This window comes from Convolutriloba macropyga, chromosome 1 (genome assembly GCF_964194025.1).
Source record: "Convolutriloba macropyga chromosome 1, txConMacr16.3, whole genome shotgun sequence".
Lineage (NCBI taxonomy): Eukaryota > Metazoa > Xenacoelomorpha > Acoela > Convolutidae > Convolutriloba > Convolutriloba macropyga.
This window is the reverse complement of record NC_134468.1, coordinates 30,639,225-30,663,988: the sequence shown is the minus strand read 5'-3', so window position 1 is coordinate 30,663,988 and position 24,764 is coordinate 30,639,225. Positions and strand designations below refer to the sequence as shown.

Below are 24,764 nucleotides of genomic sequence, written 5' to 3'. Positions count from 1 at the left end.
CCTGCCCGCTGTGTTCAAAAATACTAGATTTTAAGTAGTGCATGTATTTGTTGTCTTATATAATAATCGAATTATTAACACAGCTCATCGGTTGATTTTGAGGCATAATTGAATCTAATTATGGGCTTGGGTAGTTCGTGCCATTGGTTTTTAATTGCTCTCAAACGAAGTTTGCAGCATTTATATTAGTCCTGATGGTCTTTTTTATGCAATTTTTCGCTTGAACGATATTTCGTCTGACCTATTTGATTTTTCGTCCTTAAAACGGGATAACAGGTAGCACGCAGTGGGCATTAAGTTTCATTAGAAGCCTATAGCCGTATTTAGTAGTCCTTCAAGTGCTTTCTGTGGTGAAGCTACTGGGAAGGTCGTAGTTTAAAGTTTAAAGGTCATTTAGGATTTTTGAGCCCAAAATGTTGCACTTTTTCTTGTTTTTTCGTCATTTCTCGAATCTTTTGTTGGACCAGTCTAAAATTGAGGCCAGTTGCAGTTGATATAGGTCTTTTGCATGACATGAGTAATTTTAATGACCATTTTAAGAGCTATATGTTTTGGTACTCCAAACAAAAACACGCAAATTTATACTAATTTTCAATTTTTTTTGAAAATTTTGTCATTTTTGGGTTTTTTTAGCGCTTGGTGTTAAGGAACCTCCTCTAGTTTTAGATAATAGGTCACTGCATTTTTTCCAGGTGTAATGGAATGCTTTGCAATTTTTTAACATCACGAATTTTAGCATTTTTTGTCAAAATTTGCCATTTTTTCAGTTTTTTTTTACTTTTACTGTCTTTTTTCTGGCCCCAGGGGCCAGAAAACCTCTTAAAGGGTTTTATAAGAATTTGCTAATAATTTTTTTTATTGGCCTTGGAATGGTTTTCAAATATCACAAATTTTGCTACATTTTATAAAAGAGCCAAGGAACCTCCTCTAGAGTTTGGTAATAGGCTACTGCATAGTTTCTAAATGAAATGGAATGTTTTCAAGATACTCCCATCACAAATTTTAGCATTTTTTGAGAAAACTTGCTATTTTGTTCAATTTTTTTTACCTTTATTGCCATTATTCAGGTTTTTTCAGCCTCAATGGCCAGAAAACCTTTACGGTTTGATAACGTTACAGGAAATTTTTTGTTGGCCGTGGAATATTCGTCATCTTTTTAATATTACCAATTTTAGCAATTTTATTTATAAAACTTGCAATTTGTTTCAAGTTTTTTGAAGTTTGCCATTTTTAATTGCTCTCAAACGAAGTCTGTAGCAATTATATTAGTCCTGTCGGTCTTTTTTAATGCGATTTTTCGCTTGACTGATTTTTCGTCCCCCACTATTGCCCCCCCCCCACCGCGCTGTTGCCCCCTCCCACTGTTGCCCCAACCCCACACCCTTAATTTACTGAAAAATTTTATTTAACATAGAATTGTTTTCAATTTTTTACTATCACAAATTTCTGCAGTTTTTTATAACTTTCATTTTTGTCGTTTTTCAGTTCTCTCCAGCCTCAAGTGTCAAATAGCCACCTCTAGGGTTTGGCAATAGGTTAGTGTATAGTTTCTAGATGTAATAGAATGTTTTTCAAGATTTATACAGCACGAGTTTCAGCATTTTTTTCACAAAACTTGAAATTTTTCATTTTTTTTTGACATTTATTGTCTTTAATCAGGTTTTCTCAGCCTCAGGGGTAAGAAAACAACCGTTAGGGTTCGATATTAAGTAACTGGAGTAATTTTTTTTGACCATGGATTTCAACTGTTTATTATCACAAAGATTAGCAATTTTTTAAAATGAATTCTGCAATTTTGATTTTTTGTCATTTTTCAGGTTTCTCCGACCACAGGAGCCACATAACCTCCTGTAATGGATTGTTTTTCATGATTTTCAAATCACGAATTTAAGCAATTTTTTAAAAATATTTGCAATCCTTTCAAGTTTCAGAAAATTTTTTTTTCTTTTTGGCACCAGGGTCCTAGGAACCTCCTCCGAGGTTTGATAATTAGCTGTTGCATAGCTTTTAGTGCTAAAGAACTAGTTATCAATATTTTAATGACTCCAGTTTTAGAAGTTTTTAGATAAAATTAATTTTTTTTTAATTTTTCGGAAAATTATTATGTTCCAAGTATATGCATCTTTATGAGCCAGTGAAACTATTTAAAGCTTGAAATAGGGATACTAGAAAGTCTCTTGAGACAATGAAATGGTTTTGAAGATTTTAATATCCTGGATTTTAGCAAGATTTTGTTACAATTTGCGATTGTTTTTAAAATTTTTGATTGTATGTCGTTTTCTGAGTTTAACCATCATTACTGGCCAACGGACCTTTTTAGGTCTTGCAGATGGGTTACATGATTGAACTGAAGAGGCAAAAAATGGTTTTGAACGTTTTTTTCACTGCAAAATTCGGTAAATTTTCAGTTTTTTCAATTTGATTTAATTAGTAACAAGGCTAGAAAACAAGTTTCAGAGTCGAATCTCGATTGAAAATTTTCCTAGCTTTCTCTCCCTCTCTCTCTCTCTCTCTGTCGGTCGGGTTTCTTTCCTTCTCTTTCTCGTTCACGTTTTGTCTCTCACACACACTCGCTCTCTCTTTCCTTAAAGTCTTTTGTTGATGCCGCACTTCAGCTGCTATTATGTGGCTTGATGTCATATACTACCCTCATGAACGCAGAATAATAGTTAAAATGCTTTATCATAAATATTTTTGTATTTTTCGGAGTTTAACGATCATTACTGGCAAACAATCTTTTAAATCTTGCAGAATACTTGACACAACTCCAGAGACAAAAAAATGGTTTTGAGCATTTTTTTTCACTGCGAATTCTCGAAACTTGTCGTTTACATTTTGCAAATTCAATATTTTGCAAATTTTTAAAACATCAGTTTGTTTCCATTTGATTTATTTACTAACCAGACAGGAAAACTAAAAGTTGCCGAGTCGAGTCAAGCTAAAGCTAGCCTCACTAAACTGTTGCTAGCTACTGACACAGCCAACCGCTCGCTGGTCGTTTGAGAGCAATTCGCCCGGCGTTAGTCGGTTATGTTTAGGTTTCTCAGCCTCAAGAGCCTAGTAACCTAGAGTTTGATAATAGACTGCTGCGTAGCTGCTATCTGTAATGGAATGTTCTTCAAGATTTTAATATCACGAAATTTTTGAAAAATTTATGCAGTTGTTTTAAGTTATATTTTAAAAAAATTTTTTGACACCAGGTGCTCAGGGACCTCCTCCAAGGTTTGATAATAAGCTGCTGCATAGTTAAAGAGTTAAAGGGGTGGTTGTCATTATTTCAAGAACTCGAGTTTTTTTTACTATAAGTATGCAATTCAACTGAACTGTTTAGGATACAATTTCATGATAAGAGTTTGACCTCCCCCTTTCACCCCCCCCCCACTTCCCCCACTCATCACCCCCGGCGAGTAAGCTAAAGCTAACCTCCCTAAACCGTACCTAGTGCCAGTCGTTGGAGAGAAATTCGCTCGACGTTAGTCGTTTATCTTTATGACTTTGACACTGCTTGTTTTTCAAAAAATTTTTAATTTCTCTGCGTTCTGGCCTTTACTGTGGTTTTTCATGTGGTCTTATCGCTTATTCTCAATAATAAAAGTTCATATCAACAAAAGTTCTAATGCTGCTCAAATTAGGACAATTTTTGCATTTATAACTTTGTCTCATTTATTTCGGCAAGGTTGTTGTAGTGTACTCATTCTAAGGATGCGTTTTGTCAATAAATATTAAAAAAAGTTAATATTTGACGACTAATTTTTGGAAAAGAAAATTTTTTCAAGCTGTCTTAGATCTTTGTTTTGCTCATATAGGGTTATGTGTGGACTGAAAACGATTGCTTGTACTGGAAGTGGTTTGAATTTCAGATCTTTAATTTCTTCAGCTCGTTGAGTGGTAATTCGGGAATTTTCGTGCAGTTTTTTTTTGTTGCGATCTTATGACGCCATGCTAACTTGAAATCTGCTTTTTGTTTCGTTCATGCAATTTATTTTTTCAGGCTGCAGCTCTACGAAGCTATCGCAGCTATTGTTGGCAATCTGCCAGCTGTTTTTATTGATGTTCCAATGGTTCGCAGATTGATTGACTGGTCCCCTAGTAGATAGCTTATAGTTTTGCCTGTCCTTTTATTTCGTCGTGGTTAATGGGGCTGTTGAATGACAGGAGTAATGGGCTTTTTAAGGATGCGTAGCTCTTATTTCCTTAAAAATGTAAGGATATAGAAACTTGGACTAAGCACTAGGACACCATTTGAAAACATTGTAAATTTTGCTCCCATTTGTTTTGCTCTAAGTTCCCTCGGGCTGCGGTTTTGAGAAGTCTCTAGTTTGTTCTAATGAAAAGTATTTTGGTCCGTTCGTTGATGACTTTAACTTAGTTTCAATTCTCTATTTAGAATAGATTTTTAGTTTCTTTCGAACAAAGTTTGAAGCAGTTATTACAGTTGTGTATCTTGCGCAAAATTTTTGCTCTATCGTTTTGAGTCTTCGAGTGACTTTTAGGTCCTTGTATTATCGAATTTTGCTTTATCTAAATTATTCCCAATTTTAAGCGGCTGCAGTCAGTTGACGGGGTTTGTTTCTAAAAATCAAATGAAAATTTCACCAAAATTAGTTCCGTTCTTCACTGTAAATAACGGCGTTTCTTTAACATTTATGAACTACAACAGAATCGATCCTCTGCCACTAGTTCGAGAGCAGCTCTTTCGAAATATTCGGTTGTTTTGAGTTTTCCGCCCATGTGTTCTTTGTTATTGTCGGGACTAAGTGTTGTCTGTTGATGCATGATGCATTTGTTAATCTTTTAATATGTTGTATTTGTTAATATCTATTTTTGTTTGTGATGAGTGGTTTTTCGTTCTTTAGTCACGTTATTGAGAGGTACTAAGTGTTCTCTATTGACTCATGATTTTACGGGCTTAAAGATTTCACAATACAGTTCTTTTTTTGTAATTGTGGACTGCACTCAAAAGATTTTGATTTCTGTCTAGCTCGCATTTTAAATCCTTTCCTGTTGTCCCTTAATGATTTTTTAACGTAGATTGTGTATGTTTTGTAAGGATTATTTCAACATCAGTTCTTTAAAGATATCCTTTTAATAGCCGCGAGGTGGTAGTCGGGGTTATTATTTGCCTTTTCTTGTTTGAATTTTTTTTTAAAATTCAAAGGATTTCAATTGTCTTAGAGTGCTTTTTTAAAAAAGATCTGTTCACATTTTCATTATCTTTGGAATCAAATTGAAGTGATGATTTTGGTCACGCCAAAACAGGAAGTGCAGCGAAAAAGCAAGTGGTTTTGCGGCGGCAAATGTTTTCGCTCTAATTTCAAAGGAGTGAGAAAAAGGTGTTTGAAGAAAAATTCGCTTTCTAGCTAGTGGTTTTTTGTTCACATGTGGCATTTTGACATTGATTTTTACTATTTTTTTGATCGGATTATTTTCTAAATGGTTTTTCCTGTCCATTCATAGTCCATTCTGGGTCAAGTATTTTTTGTTTAGTTTACAAAAATTCTTTGTTTGTCGCGACTTGTAACGCTATGTTTTTAAGTTTTGTTACGGCCATTTGATCGCGCGCCAAGAAGTCAAAGTTCGAATTTTATCTGTGGTTTTATCACGCATGTAACTGAATTTGTGCGTATGACTGAATTTGTGCGAATTTATTAATAGCCGCACAGCGTTTTTTTTTTAAATTTTTTGATCTGATTTTTTTTGGAAATGGTTTCCCAATTCACTTATAGTCCGTTCTAGGTCTAGTTTTTGTTTAGTCAATGCAAATTCTGAATTGTACGTCAGGACTTGTCCTGCTATGGTTTTTTATTTCGTCGTCAAGATTTTTGTTACGACCATATGACGTCACAACCACTTTTTGTTCATTCGTTCATGCAATTTCAACTGAAACGCCTGCGTGACTTCATTTTTCACTCTTTGTGGAGCGACTTTTTTGTTCATTCGCGTGTTTAAATTTTTGGTCACATTTGACATACCTCACTCTCAAAAATGACTTCCTCACTTTGAAATTGACTCTTATTCACTTTAATTCAAAGAGATAAGGTTAAATGGGTATGTGTCACTCTAAATGAAGGTTATTTGAGAGCAGACAATAGAGGCAGCAAAAACTTATACAGATTTTGAATCAAAAGATAACATCAGCCTTCAATGAAAAGACGAGTTTTTTTTGGTCTGTCTTTACTGTTTTTTTCGAGAGTGCAGATCTACGAAGCTATTGCGGCTATTTTCTGGCAATCTGCCAGCTATGTTTACTCTTTTGGTATGAGTTTTCGGTCAATCGTGTGATATTTTTTCACTCAAAATTATTTTGCACTCATTTGTTACATATAAATTGAAAATTTAAACTAATTGAGAATTCATACTTAGAGGTCATCCAAGCAAGATAATTACAAGGCTCTGTTCTTGAAAGACTTTACTGTTTGAAATGCCATTTGAAAATAAGAGTAGAATTTTAATTCAATCAAATCTTTTTGTCTTGGGTATCGGTGGTCTTTTTAAACTGAGAGTCACTGGGAGTTGACATTTATGAATTTTTCATTCCAGCCCGATGCTTTAGAGATTGCATTTGTTTCTGTTTAATCCTTGAGTATCTGCTATTATAACTGTTAGACTGTAATAATATGTTTTTACCTTATTTAATGTATCTATAAGATACGGTCTCAGTTATGCTGTTCAAATTTCGTCATTGAGTTTTTTTAGTAGCTTTTTGCATGTTCGCTTTAAGTATAGTTAATTTTTCTTGGAACTATACCTGAAGTATATACATTTGAGTCGTGTATTTTTTACTGATTACCTGCGCTTTTCTAAAGAAGCTGTTTTTCTGTTAAAGTTTCTTTTTGAAAGTGCCCTTGACATCAGTCTCGAATATAATGTCAATTGTTACATGTCAAAGTAATGTTTGCTTTCAATTTCTTTTTGCAGGACCTGCTTGCAGACGTTCAGAAGGGATCACGATCGCTTCTGGGTTGTGACAGCACACCCTACTCTCAACCTATTCGCAGCTGGACATGACGGAGGATTGGTTAGAAAATTATTTGACAAAATTCCTGGAATTTCAGTCATTTTGTTCAAAATACTTGTTTTAGCTTTGTATTTGTTCTATCTATTTGATAACTAAAGAGTTAGAAAAATAGTTTTATAACTAAAATAAATTTTTTAGCTGAAAGTTTAATTTGTCATAGGCTATATGAAATTATATCCTAATTTTACTGGATGCTTAACAACAGATTTGTAAGATTTAACCACCGTGATCTGTAAAAAAATTAACCATTTTTGCAAAACAGAACCCGGAAATTAAACTTTTTAGGTTGTGTTCAAACTCGAGCGTGAGCGACCAGCGTTTGCAGTTAGTCATGCGGAAAATCAACTCTTCTATGTGAAAGACAAGTACATAAGAGTGTTGGACTTCGGAAGCAATCGCGACAACCCTGCACTCCAAATCAGGGCGTAAGTTGTCATAACAATCGATAGACAATTGCTAATAATCGACAGTGTCGTAAATTTTTAACGCTTGCAGTTCTGTTTTTGGATCAAAATTTTAGTTGATAATTAATCCCTAAATTGTAATTGTTGTATGTAGTGAGTGATTTATTAGGATTGTTTGCTTCAAAATAATATATGGTACAAGTTTTTCGTTGCTGTATGTTAGAGCGTTTTGAGCTTGCCTAATACTTTGTATTGTTTGGCACCATATGTGTAAACTAGTTGTGGCAAGTGAAAATATACTGTGTAGCAAAAATTCATGCTCACATTTTACTACTGATATTCACTGCATTCAACATTAATTTGCTTAGTGCTGTTGATATGAACATACAGGTTACTTTGTGTATCTTGAGGCAATTGATAGCTTTTGCCATTGTCTTTGACTAATTCGAGGAATTGCTGATCTGTTCAGCAATCGCCTCTCCTAATCCAAAAGGGGAGGTAATTAATTGCTCTCAAACGAAGTTTGTAGCAATTATATTAGTCCTCTGGTCCTTTTTATGCAATTTTTGTCTGAGCCATTTGATTTTTCGTCCTCAAAAACGGGATAAACAGGTAAAGCTCGGTCAATAAAAGGCTGAGTAGCTCTATTAGAGCCTTAAACCTTAGTAATCTCTCGGTATGTGATTCACTACTTAAAAGCCAACCGCTCGCCAGTCGTTTGAGAGCAATTCGCCCGACGTTAGACGGTTGTTTCCTGAATAGAATTTAACCGAGCAATCCATTAACCAATCAGAACTTCTACCAATCATAGACTTGTGTAAATCTTGTAACATTTAACATAAAATTGAGTATAGTTGAGAAGGGGAGGCAGCTTCTAATAGGTACCATAGAGGACGCTGTTTTGAAAAGATCATGAATTTCTTCCCGACTTTCTGTACATCTACATAACCCAAAGCGTTTGAGCAAAAAAGTTTTAGATTGGTTTTGGTTGGTATCGTAATCGAATACTTTTTTAAACCGGGAACTCTTCAATCAGCTTAAGCGTAAAATGAATCTAATCTAAAATGGGGTTTAAACGAAAAGTTGTTCAACGTGTATGTCTTGGACCATAACATAAAATGATGGAATTTTTTAGGAGTAAGTACAACCCCTACACTCTCTCATACAATGCCTCTGAGAGAGCGTGTCTGATCGTGACTCGAGTTGCGACCAATTTGGACAACAGCATCTATGAGCTGTACCACCTTCCTAAAGAGATCGACTCCTCCAACCAGCCGGACTCCACTGATGGCAAGAGGTCTGCAGGAATCGCGGCTGTATGGGTGGCTAGGAATCGATTTGCTGTACTGGATAAAAGCAACGTGGTATGTTTTTAATTTGGAACATAAACGGCAGCCTAGTTTTTTGGACGATGTCTTTAAATTAAGAATGCAGAACAAACAGTTAAACTGTTACTTGGCAATATGTGCACGAACTGTTACATGGAATGACTAATTAGCACATGTGAAAAATACCCAATACCATAATACATAATTCATTCCCTTTGACTTTTTCGTTCAATAATCCTATTACAAATCAGCATTCGCTATTACAAGCATCTTTTCTCATACTTGGGATGAAACTCTAATCTCATGATCGGTTGTGATAATTTCATACCAAGTCCGGGCCGCTGAAGCATGAGCTAGGCATGGCCAAATTAACTTATCTTGCATTTGGTAAAGATATTTTATTGCTCTCAAAATTTTATCGCTTTGATACTATTGAATTACATAGTCATTTTGGTAGTTGTAACAATTAAGTAAAATACTGGGAGTATGTTTTTGGTAATTTGTCACATTGGGTATTTTGTCCTAACGCCAGTTTAAACGATCTATTTTAAATTGGTGTACCGTAGGTTTTTAATAGCCCCGAAGCTATAGCGAGGCGATTAGTGATTTTTCGTTTCAGCAAACGTACGCAAATACGTTCAGGGTCAAAAGCAAAATCAAAAGAAACGGGACAAACAACTAAATCGTAGGCACCTAGATTTTATGTTTGAAGACTCGAAAGCCCTTTGATTATACTGCTAACTGGTATAAGTATTAAGCTTTTTGTCCTCCAATTTATAGGTTACATTTTCCATATTTATCGGCTCTAATAAACTGCAGACAAAATTGGAACACTTTTTAAACTTAGGAAAAGTATTGGGCTGCCGTCAATTTTTCTGTATCTTTCACTCACTTTTCAATCCCAAAGACAGTTATGGGGTCAACGACTTGTTTTCGGCACTCTGCAGGCTATGTTCAGTACTATTTGTTCAGAGCGCGTTTTGACCTACAAAGGAAATTGATTATTTTTTGCTCTGCCGGACTTTTTCTTGTACTTAGTTTTGTGAACGACTTTTGGGCTTCGAAAAGTGTCTGAGAGAACTGGGTAATACAGGCAATGGTTTCTAGCCGTTTTTTCCGTTTGGCTAATTTGTTTTACTTGTAACTAGTTTTTTAGAAATATTTTTTGATCCGCGCTGTATCAATATGTAACTCTCTGAATTTTATATCAAGTGTTCTCCTGAGCTTTATAATGCGTTTCAAGTGCAAAATCAGCTCATTTCTTCCATTTTTTAGTTAATTTTTAATAGCCGCCTCATCTTCTCAGCCGGCTATTATAGCGCTCCTATTTTTTTTTTTACTTCGTCGAATAAAAAAATGTTTCGCTTTACCTCATTTTGCCGCTTTTTCAACATTTTGCATGAAATCTTTTTGACTTCTCTAGGCTAGTTTCTCTCTTCTCTCATTCTGTTAAAAGTGATTTTGAGCATCAGTTGCTCAGCAAAGCAATTCAAAATGAACAGAGTCAGTATAAAGAGTCAGAGTCAGAAACGGGATAAACCCATAAAGCCCAATTTTAGATGCCCGCTATTTGAACGTCGTACCTATAAGTCTTAGTTACCATCTCTAATGCTTATTAGTATTGATAGTAGCCCCTGTAGCCTCTCTCTCTAAGAAACAGAAGTACGTTATGTTCAACTACGAAATTCCATCAAAATAAATCGGACTTAAAAATGTTTTTGTACAAAATCTTTTTTTTTTCAATATCTTCTGTTCTTTCAATCCCAATCATGCTTATTGGAATCAACGGCGGCTATTTTCCGGCAATCTGCCGGCTATGTTTTAATTTTCTATTTTCTTTTTGGATACTAAAGTGGACCTTTCCTTCAATGGAAAATTTCATGCGTTGAATGCCTGTTTTTGACAAGGTGTTATTCTTTGTAAAAATTCGAATCCAATTGTGTCGGTTTTTCTAGTTTTTTGTTTTATTTCGGCTTCCTATGCACCGTCAGGGATTTAAATTTTTATTTTATAATTTTATTTGGTCTGTTCTGCCATTGAGTTCTTATAAAGATTTTACTGTTGCCCTGATAGTTTTTTGTGCGCTTTGGATTTTTTAAGAAATGCAATTTTGGAAATCGTTGAAATTTCAACGATATTATTGGCTGATATTCGTAGAGTTAAATTGGATCTAGGTTTTGGTATTAAGCAGTTTTTTGCCTTTGAGTTATAATCTGTTTAATAGCCGCGTCCTCAATTCTAGGCGGCTATTATAGCGCTCCTAATTTTTTCACAATTCAAAGAATTTGAATTGTATTGGTGCGCTGTGTTTTTTTTAAGATGTGTTCACACATTTTTCAATCAGTTGATCTTTCAAAACGGGATAAACAGGTAAAGCCCAGCGGGCATTAAGTTTCATTAGAGTCCCAAAGTGAGCTTTAGTAGTACTTCAAGTGCTTATAATGGTGCAGTTGCTGGGATGGCCTTAATTTAAGGTTGAAACGTCATTCTTAGGAGTTTTTGGGCTCAAAATGTTGCAATTTTTCATGTTTTTTGTGATTGATTAGTCTTAAGTTGAAGTTTTTAAAAGTTGATGAAGGCCTTTTGCGAGACAAAATTACTTGTTATGACCATTTTATGAGCTATAGTGTTTGGTACTACAAACAAAAACACGCAAAATAATACTAATTTTTGCAATTTTTTTTCAGGTTTTTTGAAAATTTTTTTCAGTTTTTGAGTTTTTATAGCCCAAGGTGTCAAGAAACCTCCTTTAGGGTTTGATAAAGGGCCTGATGATAGATTACTGCATAGTTTCTAGTGGTAATGGGATGGTTTTTCAACTTTTTTCCATCATGAATTTTAGCATTTTTTGACAAAGTTTGCATTTTTTTCATAATTTTCAACATTTATTGTTATTATTCAATTTACTTGAGTCCCAGTGGCCAGAAAACGTCATTAGGGGTTGGATAATAAGTTACTGAACGTTTTCTTAGTTGCCGTGGAATAGGTTTCAACTTTTGAATATCACAAATTTTAGCAATTTTTTTGACAAAATTCGCATTTTTTTCAGGTTTTTGAAAATTTTCGTAGTTTTTCATGTTTTTCCAGCTTCAGGGACCAGGCAATCTCCTTTGAGGTTTTTTAATAGAGCACTGCATAGTTTCTAGTATGTTTTTAACATTCTATTTTCTCGAATTTTAGAATTTTTTGATAAAATCTGCAATTTTAAGGTTTCCTAAATTTAAGGCTCCTAATTTTTTTTTTACTTCGTCTAACAGGTTTTTGTTTCGTCTTACCGTGACTTCTTAGAATTGACTTTTTCAATGACTTACCTCACTCAAAAAATGACTTCTGGGCTCACTTATGAAACTTTAAATTTCATGAACATTTACTTATTAAAGGTCAATAGTGTGCATCTAAGTAGTGCCAAACATATGCCCTAATTCTCGAATATTAGAGTTTTGAGTTTTTGATTTCGAATATTAATTTTGGGGTCGTTTCCGTTTGTGCCTCCCCCCCCCCCCAAATATTGCACGTGCTTCTGGGGGGTACAAATAATATGCGCCCACTAAGCTGAGGGGGCACAAACGGAAAAGATTCTAATTTTGAAAAGCACTATTAGGGCTTTCTCCTTATAGAGCTTATGTGTCTCATAAAAATGACAGTCCGAAGCTAACCCAAAAAGTCTAGTGGTCTATTAAAGGACTGGTGGTCGATCTGTCTATTTTATTTCTATAGTTGTTTCAATTCATGTAACGCCACAAGCGTCTATCGGGGCTATTTTCCGGCAATCTGCCGGCTATGTTTATTTGTCTTCATCCTGATTACATTAATTTTTGAAACTGTGTGTTTTGAGTTTTTGAAATGCAGTGACGCCAAAACAAAGCAATTTTTTCAACTTTTTTGGTTTAATTTTTAATGATGTTATTTGCCTTATGCTTTCCCGATGTGCCTTTGGGCTCGGAGAGTTAATTGCCCAGTTTGGAATTTTTGAGACCGGTGACTACCTGACAATAAGCCCATTCGTTTTTTAGTTTCTGTTTTTGTCTTTCTTGTGAATTTGCAAACGTTGCGAAAAATGTTTCCAATAATGCAAAATTGTGTGGTTTCAAGATTTCATGCGGAAAAGATTCTAGTTCATGTGTAATTTCTGTATGCTTTCTGATTGATATCATTGATGTTCTAATGTTTACTTGCTCCGATGATGTCAATGCTGAGATTTTTCTTGTAACGATAGGGTTTTACATTTTTAATATTTTTTTACCTCTGCTGCTGCTATGAATAATTGTTTTGGATGCAATCGCGTTTTTGTTGATCGGGTAAGTCCAGCGTAGTTGCTTCATTGCATTCTTCTGCCAGCAATGCTCTTTGACTTGGCTTTCCTTTTGTTGTTTGGATGCAGATTTAAAACGTATCCATTTTAGTCTATCATTCTTTCACGTGCCAGTAAGTAGATTGTTTTTCTTGGGGGGTTATGATCTAATGTTGTGAATAAGTCAATGATTTCAACAATTTTGCGGTGAGTTAATGATTAGCGAAGTTGATTAAACGTGATACAGTCTCGAATTGGAAAATGTGTTATGTAGCGCGTTATGTGTTGTGTAAGTATAGTACATCCCTTTTTGGGATCGCAAATAATATGCACCCTATACGCGTAGGAGCCTTCACGAAAAAGATCAAATGTTTTGATGGTTATGCCTTTTTGTAATTTGTTTGAATCTTTGAGGACTTAAGGGATGGCTCGACATTTCAACTGTTGAAGAGAGCTGGTTCAATAACTTTAAAAAAAGATTTGCACAATAAATCCATTAGCATTTCGGTGAAATTGCGAATGTTGAACTAACATCCTTAATTTAACTGTCCAACAACATTTTATTGCTGTGTTTAAGATTGTGGTGAAAAACTTGAAGAACGAGATCATGAAGAAGATCACGGTTCCCAACGTCACTGACATCTTCTACGCCGGAACTGGAATGCTGCTGCTGAAAGAGATGGATCAGGTCACTCTGTACGACGTGCAGCAGCGACGACCGCTAGCTGCTGTCAAAATGGCCAAAGTGAAGTACGCCATATGGTCTACTGACATGACCTACCTGGCTCTCTTCAGCAAGAGCATGATCACAATCGTGAACAAGAAAATGGAGATTCTCTGTCAAGTGAACGAGAGCATCAGAGTCAAATCGGGTATCTGGGACGAGAGTGGAGTGTTCATTTACACAACAAGTAATCATATCAAATACACACTGATTAATGGGGACCATGGAATCATCAGAACCTTGGATCTGCCTGTGTATCTAACGAAAATTAAGGGTAACAGTGTGTTCTGTTTGGATAGAGAGCAGAGACCCAGAATACTCACAATTGATCCGACTGAGTTCAAATTCAAACTAGCCCTTGTCAATAGACGATACGATGAAGTCCTTCATATGGTAAGATAATACACTTTTTTGCTTTAGTAGCAGCGTCAGCTATTGCAAACGCGTATTGTTGTTTTCTTTGTTAATAGCCGCACAGCGATAGCTGGGGCTATTATTGGCCTTCTCTTGGTTTTTTACAATTCAAAAATTTGAATTGTATTGGGGCGCTGTCTTTTTACGACTCGAAGAGGAGTATTGGAGAAGTCCTTTTTTTTAATCAATTTTATTGGAGTGAATTTTGAAGCGGGAAATGAAACACGTGAAAAAATTGGAGTGATATTGTTGCTGAACAAAATGAAGAGAGGAGCGAAAAGAGAGTGGTTTTTTTGTTCATATCGCTGTTTTCTAGAGAGCGAGAAATTGAGGTGTGAAAAAAATTCTGTAAGCGAGCAAAATTTTCTGTTCACGTGCGGAGTTTTAAAGTAAAGCAGTTTTTCCATTTTTTTTGGTTAAAAGCATTGATTATGATTTTGTTTTAATTTTATGCTGATTTTGGTAGTGGTTTGAATGTTTCTGGAAACTCATCTGAATTTTATGCTAATTCGGAGGTTTTTCATGTATTTTGCTGATTTTCGGGCTAATTTTTTCTTTTTAATAGCCGCCCTCATCTTCTCAGCCGGCTATTATAGCGCTCCTTTTTTTTTACTTCGTCGAATAAAAAAATGTTTCGCTTTACCTCATTTTGCCGGCTTTTCAACATTTTGCGTGAAATCTTTTTGACTTCTCTAGGCTAGTTTCTCTCTTCTCTCATTCGGCTAAAAGTGATTTTGAACATCAGTTGCTCAGCAAAGCAATTCAAAATGAACAGAGTCAGGATAAAAAATTGAAGTCAGAAATAGAAACGGGATAAACCCATAAAGCCCAATTTTAGATGCCCGCTATTTCAACGTCGTTCCTATAATTATTAGTTACCTCTCTCTAATGCTTATTGTTATTGATAGTAGCCCCTGTAGCCTCTCTCTAAGAAACAGAAGTATGTTCAAGTACGAAATGCCATCAAAATAAATCGGACTTAAAAAATGTTTTTGTACAAAAATCTTTTTTCAATATCTTCTGTTATTTCAATCCCAATCATGCTTATTGGAATCAACGGCGGCTATTTCCGGCAATCTGCCGGGTATGTTTTTTTATGGTTATTTTGTTTAACTGACTCAAATGGGTATTGAAGAGACCCCATTTACTTGAGCAAATTTTAGATAACAATTGGCTACAGTTTTTTGCATATGAATCATTTTTTTGTTGAGAAATGACAAAAAATGTCGAAAATTGGAACTATTTTTCTTAATTTTTTTTGCAGTTTTTCGTCTTTTTTCTATTTCTTAGATAAGTTTCTTAGCCTATTATGAATTGTTTATTGCTTTGCAATCATCTGGATATCCTGTTGTCTTAAAGGAGTTTTCCTTTGGATTTATATGCTTTTGTAATATTAAAAAATTTAACTTTTTCCGGCTTTTTAATGCAAGTTGTTCTTGACAGCTTTTTTTTCAAATTTGGCCTCAAGTATCTATAAAAATTCAAATAAGTGGTTTTAGTAAGTACTAGTTGTTTTCATGAAGTAGTTTTGGCAGAGATTTTTGTGGTTATTTCGAGATCTCAATTTATATCAAAATTTGATAAGATTTTTTATCATATTTTAACAGATTCGATTTTATTGTTTTTGCCTCTCTGTTTTTTGGTTTTCTTTCAAGATAATCATAATTTAGTGAAGGCACGTTTTGTCTGATGAGTAATTGGATGGCGTTTGAATGGATTTCCACTTCGAGTCGTTTCCGGAATTCTTCGGATATATTTGTTAATAGCCGCGAAACGACAGCGGCTATTATTGGGGAAATCGTGGTTTTTTTGCAATTCAAAGAATTTAAATTGTATTGGAGCAAAAAGGAGTGGTTTTTCTGCGTGAAATTTTTTCCCTGTAAGTTTAAAGTTGAGTGAGAAAACAGTGTTTGACCAAAAACAGTGTTCTCGCTAGAGGTTTTTTGTTCACATGCGGCAATTTCATTTTGACTTTTGTTTTTTTTTCAATTTTTTGGATCGGTTTTTGTTCTAAATGGTTTTCCCAATCCTTTCACAGTTCATTCTAGGCCTAGTTTTTTTGTTTTAACCAAATTTCCATTTCTCGCTGGTGGTCTTTTGTTCACATGCGGCATTATGACATAGATTTTCTGTTTTTTTATTTAAATTTTTTGATCTGATTTTTTTTGGAAATGGTTTTCTCAATTCACTTATAGTCTGTTTTAGGTCTAGTTTTGTTTTACCAATGCAAATTTGTTGAATTGTAAGTCAGGACTTGTCCTGCTATGTTTTTTTTATTTCGTCAAGATTTTTGTTACGATCATATGACGTCACAACGACTTTTTGTTCATCGTTCATGCAATTTCAACAAACGCGTGCGTGACGTCATTTTTCACTCTTAGTGGGGCGATTTTTTTGTTCATTCAGGTGAATAAATGTTTGGTCACACGTGACTTAACTTCACTCTCAAAATTGACTTCCTCACTTTGAAATTGGCTCCTAATTACTTTAATTCAAGCAGATAAGGTCAAGTGAATGTGTCACTCTAAATGAGGGTTAGTTAAGAGCAGCTGATAGAGGCAGCAATAACTAATGCAGATCCTTAATCAAAATGTAACATCTCAGCCTTCAATTATAAGATTATTTTTTTTGGTCTGGCTTTTTTACTGTCTTTTTTTAGACTTCAGATCTGCAAAGCTATTGCGTCTATTTTCTGGCAATCTGCCAGCTATGTTTTTAATTACTCGCAAACAAAGTTTGTAGCATTTATATTAGTCCTGTGGTCTTTTCTTTACGATTTTTTGTATGACCTTTTTGACTTTCGTCCTAAAAACAGGATAAACAGGTAAAGCTCGGTCATTAAAAGGCTGAGTAGCTCTATTAGAGCCTTAAACCTTAGTAGTCTCTCGGTATGCGATTCACTACTTACAAAGCCAACCGCTCGCCAGTCGTTTGAGAGCAATTCGCCCGACGTTAGACGGTTGTTTCCTGAATAGAATTTAACCGACCAATCAGAACCTCTCTCAATCAGACTTATTTGCAAATCTTGAGTATCATTTAATATAAAATTGAGTATAGTTGAGAAGGGGAGGCAGTTTCTAATAGGTACCATAGAGGACGCGTTTGAGCAAAAGTTTTAGATCGATTTTGGTATCTTAATCGAATACTTTTTTAACCGGGAACTCTTCAATCGCTCGGAGGGCAGTAGGTTATGTTAAAGCCTTACGCCTAACCTGTGTCTTATATTGCGATTCTTCAAAAGTTTTCAGAAGACAATTCCATTGTGCAAAGTGCGGTTCTTAATTTGGAAAGTCTCACAGGTCTCATCGGTTGCTAATAAAGATTTAGCTAATTGAAATAAATGCTTGTTTCAGACCGTAGCTATTGTAGCTATTGCTTTCTTTGAATTTAACACTTCATTTCAAAAAATTTAGCAAGCGAGTTTTTGCAAATTTAGCCGTTTTTGTTGTGTTATCATTTAATCTAATTAGTGATGTATTTCATTGGTTGCTAAAGAGGAATAAGTGAATTTTATCACCTGCTTGAGTTCATAGAAGTTGTTATTTCTTCAGTTTATTTTCAAAAAGTAGAAGTCGATTTTTTAGTCTCGTATGTTTTTAATTGCTCTCAAACGTTTTTAGCAAAGTTATTAGCAATTATGTTTGTCCTGTTGTCTGCTTTTCTATTTTTGTTCTGATCCTTTTCGTCTGAAGTTTTCGTCCTCTAACACGAGAGGAACAGGTTAATAGCGGAGGACATTGAGAAGAAGCTGAGCACCTCTCTTAGAGACGGATTCGCCGAAGCTTGAGGCAATTTCCTTGTTAAAGGTGGTTCTGAATCTTAAAAAATTTTGACCCTTCAGGAAACTCACTTCCCATCCTCGCACCTACATACACACTCCCTCTCTCTCTCTCTCTCTCTCTCTCTCTCTCTCTCTCTCTCTCTCACACACACACACACACACACACACACACACACACACACACACACACACACACACACGCACACACACACACACACCGTCCATCTTCCTCTCCACCTGACGATTTGACCCCTGTCTCAGCCCTTGCAATCCTAACCCCTCATCTTTTTACCCCCACCAACGCTTGCACCCCGATCATCCCTCTCTAATGCCGGCGTCCCTGAGCCACAGCGGGCTATTACCCAAGCCAACCGCTACCGTCCGTTTGAGAGCAAACAGTGGTCTTATCGGTTAATTTTAAAAACAGCAGTTCTCATAGGCATTCTAGTTGTTTTTGCAGCGTAATTTTGATCAACTTATTGGCTCCATTTTTAGCTTACATTTTCGTTGACTGAGATGCGGTTTGTTTTCGAAATGTTTTGGTGTATTTGTGAATTTTTACTTCATTTTTAGTTGTGTTGTCCCAGTTTTGTGGTATGCCGTGGTTAAGGATTTTGGCATGAAGTTGTGTGGTTTTATTACTTTGACGCCGCTGACTTCTTGCTTTGTCTCTCCTTGATTCCAACTAGGTTGGTGTATTTTTGCTCATCCTAGGATGCTTCGGGACTCTAGGATAACCAATATTCATAACATGGTTTTAAGTGATTCTTTAAACACTAGATCTTGGAAACCGAATTTTTAAAAGTTTTTGTTAATTTTTGCGCGTTTGATCATGGGCTGTGATAGCTGAGGCTATTATTGGCTTTCTCTTGGTTTTTTGTCGTCAAGATTTTTGTTACGACCATATGACGTCACAATCATTTCAAGTCTGCTTTTTGTTCATTCGTTCATGCAATTTCAACTGAATTGCGTATGTGACGTCATTTTTCACTCTCAGTGGAGCTAGTTTTTGTTCAGTCGCGTGATTGAGTTTTGTTCACACGTGAGTTACCTCACTCTCACAAATGACTCTCACTTTTGTTTACTTTAATTGAAATAGATGAGGTCAAGTGAATGTGTGTCACTCTAAATGAAGGTTATTTGAGAGCAGCTAATAGAGGCAGCAATAACTCATTCAGATTTTTAATAAAAATATAACATATCATTTTTTAATGAACAGAATAAATGTCTTTTGTCTGTCTTTTTAATTGACTTTTTTTGAGACTGCAAATCTACGAATCTATTGCGGCTATTTTCTGGTAGTCTACCAGCTATATTTTGTTTATTTGGGTCGCCATGTAGCACGAGTTGTCATGCTATGTTTTTTAAAGTCCAAATTGGTGCGCTCTTTCAAATCTCCACACTTATCGTTTAATGTGGGTGAGAAGTCAAATTAAGTAGTGATTGCATTCACGGTGAATTAATAAAGGGAGCATTTGACTGTTAGGTTTTCAGCGTGTTGTTTTTTTAAATCGATTTGCCCTCAAAATGAAGTGAGAAATTGGTGTTTGAGCAATTTTTCTGTTATTGTTGAATTTTTTCACGTGCGGCTATTTGACTTCTGTTTTCAGTGTCTGTTATTTCTTTGTAATTAAATAGTTGCACATCAACTCTCATTGTGCTTATATGCAATCGCTGGAATCCCTCAACCGGCAGCTAAGCTCTTATGACTTTAAAACTAATTGTTGGCGTTAATTTTAAGTGATTTTTTTGACCGTATTTTTTAAATCATTTTTTGTTTTCATCAATGAGTCATCAAAGGTCTCATCGGTTGCTAATAGGGCATAAGTGAATCAAGTTAATTTCTTGATAGCTGAATGTTTCTCACCTATCTTTTTCAAAAAAATGTCATAAAATTTTTGAAATTTTATGCGTTGCGCATATCATTATCTTATCAATTAGTATCATTAAGTATAGATCTCATCCGTTGCGAATGAGGCATATATGTAACTAATAAATGTTTTCGTTGTAGCTCGGGGCTTATCTTTTTGAGTTTTGCCTGTGTTTTTGATAGCCGCACATCGAGAGCTGGGGCTTTTATTGGGCTTCTCTTGGTTTTTTTATTTCGTCGTCGCGATTTTTGTGACGACGATATGACGTAAAAACCACTTCGAATCTGCTTTTTTTTCATTCATGCAATTTCTGCTTAAGTGCGTGTGTGACGTCATTTTTTGTTCTTAGTGGAGCGAGTTTTTTGTTCATTAGCGTGAGTAGTTTTATATAGCTGCCGCGTTTCCTTCTTTAAGTGTTACGCCATTCATTAAGAGGCGGTAAGGATTTTTCGCGGAACTTTTCTCGACCGCTGCCATATTAATAGGGATAATATCCTTTTTGCTGGAGGAGCTTCAATTCTGTTGAGGATAGGTTAGCGAAGACAGAAGCAAGTATTCAATTACGATCTTTTGGCAAAATGTCAACCAACTTTTCGAGAGACGTATTCATCATTTTGAATGAATCAATAAACCTTAGATTTTCATACTTTTTGATCACTTTTCCATCATCTAGGGTTATGGTCTCCATGAGTACTCCAAAATTCATGGAAATGTATTTTTCATCAGTAGACGGTATTACACTTATAGTGGTCGTTGGCACACAAGATTGCAGAGCTAAACAAATGTGATGATCATAATTTTTGTGTATTATGACCCACCACAGGGGTAAAGTTGACGTTCATTCGTGCTCCGTTGCAATTTTCATGGGCCCAGCTAAGAAATTGTCCGCTGTAGTGGCAGTGATCCAGATCAATTGATGACTGTTCATCATTATCGTCAAAGGGCTCGTTACATATCCAACATTCGCTAGCTGCACTTTTCGGATACTGGCTACGGTCACCTCTGAAGAAAGGAAAAGCTGGTTTGCGCTGGTATATATCCTTGGCTAGTGTGTGTAACATGTTTACAAATTTAGTAATGCAATCTTCAGAGCTGTCCACGTGGAAGAAGAGGGGTTTGGCTTAGTTGTGATCAATTACCGCAAGTGAAAACCCTCAGGGCCCGTGTTTTTCAATAACTCTGGTGTATGAAATGTTCCCGTGGGGCGTGCATCCTGCTACTGGACACAAGAACGATTCGAAGTCAAAGTAAATGACTAATGGAACAAACCAAGTAGCGGCCAAGTTTTTGAATTTATATCATTTTTTTTTCCCGGAGCTGGTAATCGAACAACAGCCGGTGCATTTTCACAGCAGGTCTCCATATGTTCGGTAAGCTTTGCACGGCCTTCCTCACAAACCAGAAACAATTCCGGCAAATTTGAAACGTAAAGCGGAATTTGGTATTTCGGAGTTGACAGACTACTTTAATCAAGTTGGTAATCAATACATAATGGTAACAGTCAGCCTCGTATAAAAGCGATAGAACCATTGTGAAGTTTGAGACAAACTTTGACACTGAGTGGAAATAAGTCTCTTCCACCATAATCAAAAACTTTGATTCCAACCTCATTGAGATTTTTGAACTGATTGATGTCTGCTAGCCCCATAGGCATATCGAAGTGTCCAGTTGGTTGATGAAGGTTGGCTTGCTTGTAAGTTTCGGGTGAAGTTTTGTCTGTGTTTAAATTCCTTCCTGGTCGATCTAAGCTAATATTGTTGTGCATATGATATGCAGCAATATAGCAGTAAAGGAAGCAATTTACGTACTCATGGTTACGAATATTAAGTAAACCGCGGCAATTTTGTAATTTTGAAGGTAATGCAATGTAAGACGAACCGATTATAAGTCAGTAGCGGGCAAAGTTCACAATTAATTTCATAACTTTCAAGCAACCAACCACTACCATTAGAGGCAAATGTCGTTAGCACTATCATCATCTCGAACATAGTCCAGAAGGTCTCACTGCTAGATCCCTGACTAAAAACGGCTGTCATGAGCGAATTTGCATAAATTTCAGTAAGCTCATCTTCCTGATCTTCGTTTTGACTCGGTTTTCAGAGTTGAAAATGAGCACTAAGATGAACTTTTTGTGATCCTTGTGAGAGTTTTTGTTCTATAAGCGAAACGATTTGTGGTTTATGTTGGAGCATGAACTCAGCAAGGTCTGTATTGGCTTGGCTTGTTGATGGCGGCAGATGGTTGCTCTGAAGAGCACAATTGAAGGTAGTTTCAGCCGCCGCTTGAGTTAGTTGGAATTGATCGCCAAAGACAGGTAAAGAATGCAAAGAACTCATATGCTGAGCAAATAGTCTGGTGTTGTTAAAGCCCATATAGCAGTAACGGCAACAATTTGTAAATTTTTGATGACAAGTCCTCATGTGTGGTTCCAGTTCAGAAAATTTTCTACAAGTGAATGTACAAATACAACAGGTAAAGACTGGTAAACCTACTTCATCGGGGTGGTAGCGATGCTCATGGCGAGATTGATTTTCCCTGTTAGCAAAAGTTGCTGAACAATATTGGCAATGGAAAACCATAGTTGAAAATTTCAAGATTCAAAAGTTAACTGAGATAATGACAACTTTCGTAAACATGTAACTCAACTTCAAATGGCAAATTTATTCCTATACCACACGAGGTTCTTATAAGACGCGCGGAATTCAAACTTTCAAAATTTTCGAATTTGATTGGATAATAAGAGCGCGCGTTTAGTTTTTTATCCAGCTTCAGGCAACTACTATGAGCATATCAAGTTGCGTTGAACGTAAAGTAGCGTTTGACTTTACGTTTCCCACTGAACAACACTGACATGATGAAACTTGTTTGATATTTTCGAATTATTAGTACAATATAAGAAGACTTTTTTGAACCATGGGTAGTTCCTTTTAGGTGTTAGGTATATGTGACGTGACAAAGCATATCAATTGCATTTTTTTGGTTTGTTTAATGAAGTTTTGGTTTAAATCAAAGTAAACTTTTATGAATTTTTAATGACCTTTCAATCAAATATTTAATCTTTTTTCTTCATTTTGATAGCTAATATGCTCTAATGACATAAAGGAAGAGGAAACATTTGTGTTTCAACCCTTTAAATGTATTATTACACTTCAGTAGCCCTCCTAAAAAGAAAATTTCCTCAGAATTTCTGAAAAATATTCCAAAAACATCGCTTCTTTGTCCACTTTGTTAATTTTTAAGTACAAGGGATGCCTGGGACGGTTATGATGCACAGTTTTATTACTGTCACGGTGTTTGAACGGCTAATAAATCCCCTGAAAGCAAATGAAATTTTCAATTTTTTTCGCTAAATGTTGCAAAAGCGATTTTTGTATTTTCTTCATTGTAGAAGACAATGGGTGCGTCTGACGATGTTGGGCCTCATACCAAAAAATGCTCCCCGGACACTAAAGCGTCGAACCCGACAAGAAAAAATCCCTCATCTTTATCAGGAAAAAAGGTAGGTTTTCTGTCAATCATGATCAATCAATTTCATCACATGACAGCTAATGACAAGCCCCCTGATGCAAGCATTTTCCGATGACAGCTGTTATGAGATGATTTTGTCTTCACCCCCCCCCCCCCCCCAAAAAATCAGTTTTTAGAAAAACCGTGTGTATCATTGTTATTTCGGGTACTTCAATTGCTAATTAATGACAGATGTTAATGAGACGTTAGTGTCAAGAGGTTTTGAAAATCGAAGTAGGAGCCGTTTTTTGGCCCTGACCCTTATGAACAAAAGTGACAAGCATGTATCACTGATAACAAATCCGTAAAAAATGAGATTTTTTCAAATTAATTACTAAGTAGGTGCTAATTAGCTGTTAATTAATAGTTAATTATCTCATGAAGGATTGAGTTTAAATTGACGAGCGTTATGAGCTTTTTTGTAGTGCAGTGTCTGATAGTATCAACCCAATAATCAGTTTATCCCAACTATCTGTTGGAGCCGACTTTTTTGGGGTCAAAGGTTATCATGAAAAAAAATCTCATTTTTTTAAAAATTCCTGTTTTCCACCTTTTTGCTGAAAAAATGATGTTTTACTGATTTAACTGACACCTGAAGGTATACCAACAGGAGCGCTGGTTTTATACCAGCATACCAAGAACAATTTGTTTAATGAGGTTTTTGTTTGAAAAAGATTTTATGCATTTTTTTGTTTGAAGCTTTTGTTCAAACCTTATTTTACATTTTAATAGCTTTCTCAACAAATTTTCTCTCAGCCAATCAGAAGCTTGGTTGCTTCCTGTTATATATTACCTTCTGAACATGTTTGAACATGTCCATTTTTCAAATTTTCTCTCAAGCTTTCTAACTAAACAATATTGTTTACGTGACACAAGTGAACATGTTTGAACTTGTCCATTTTTGTAAAATTCTGATTCTGAAGTCTGCTAGCTATGTAAAAAGTTTAAAAGAAGAGTTTCAATTAGCGAGCTATTCATAAAACCTAAACACACAACCCACCAAAGTGCAAAGGAAATATAAGAAATATAATTCAATATTAATTAAGTTGAATTGTTAGAGGTCAAAAAAGTCCATAAAGAGTCTTCTTGTCTCCGTTTTTGGTGCTGCAAACACTGCTGAAGCTTCCAAGCAACTGAGTGTTTTGAAATCGGCTGAATTTATCTGCTGTTGCGGTGTCTGAAAGTTTGAAACAGATAAATTGTTGACATCAAACCGACTTGTACTTGCAAAATTGTCAGAGATCTTGTTCTTCTGGGAATCCTCAAAGAGCGACGGGCTTGGGGTTGGAGTAACGGTTGGGCACGGATCCAAAGCAGGAGTTGTTGGAACACTGATTGAAGCGCTGGGTGGGCGACTGTCCGGCAAGGTTGTTGATGCTACGTCTATCTAATTTTCGTAGGCTTGAAGTACTATCTAGGGTCACAT

The 24,764-nt window shown here is 35.7% G+C and overlaps 1 protein-coding gene across 2 annotated transcripts in view; it reads left to right on the top strand.

Annotated features, from left to right (window-relative positions):
* The window catches only part of LOC142337840 (coatomer subunit alpha-like), a 121,689-nt gene that overhangs the window by 8,749 nt on the left and 88,176 nt on the right, over window positions 1-24,764 (top strand). For both annotated transcript variants that reach the window (XM_075387399.1, XM_075387391.1), the window contains exons 5-8: window positions 6,919-7,018; window positions 7,304-7,443; window positions 8,558-8,786; window positions 13,619-14,158. In XM_075387399.1, coding sequence (XP_075243514.1) covers window positions 6,919-7,018; window positions 7,304-7,443; window positions 8,558-8,786; window positions 13,619-14,158 — 1,009 coding nt within the window. The remainder of the gene's footprint in view (window positions 1-6,918; window positions 7,019-7,303; window positions 7,444-8,557; window positions 8,787-13,618; window positions 14,159-24,764) is intronic.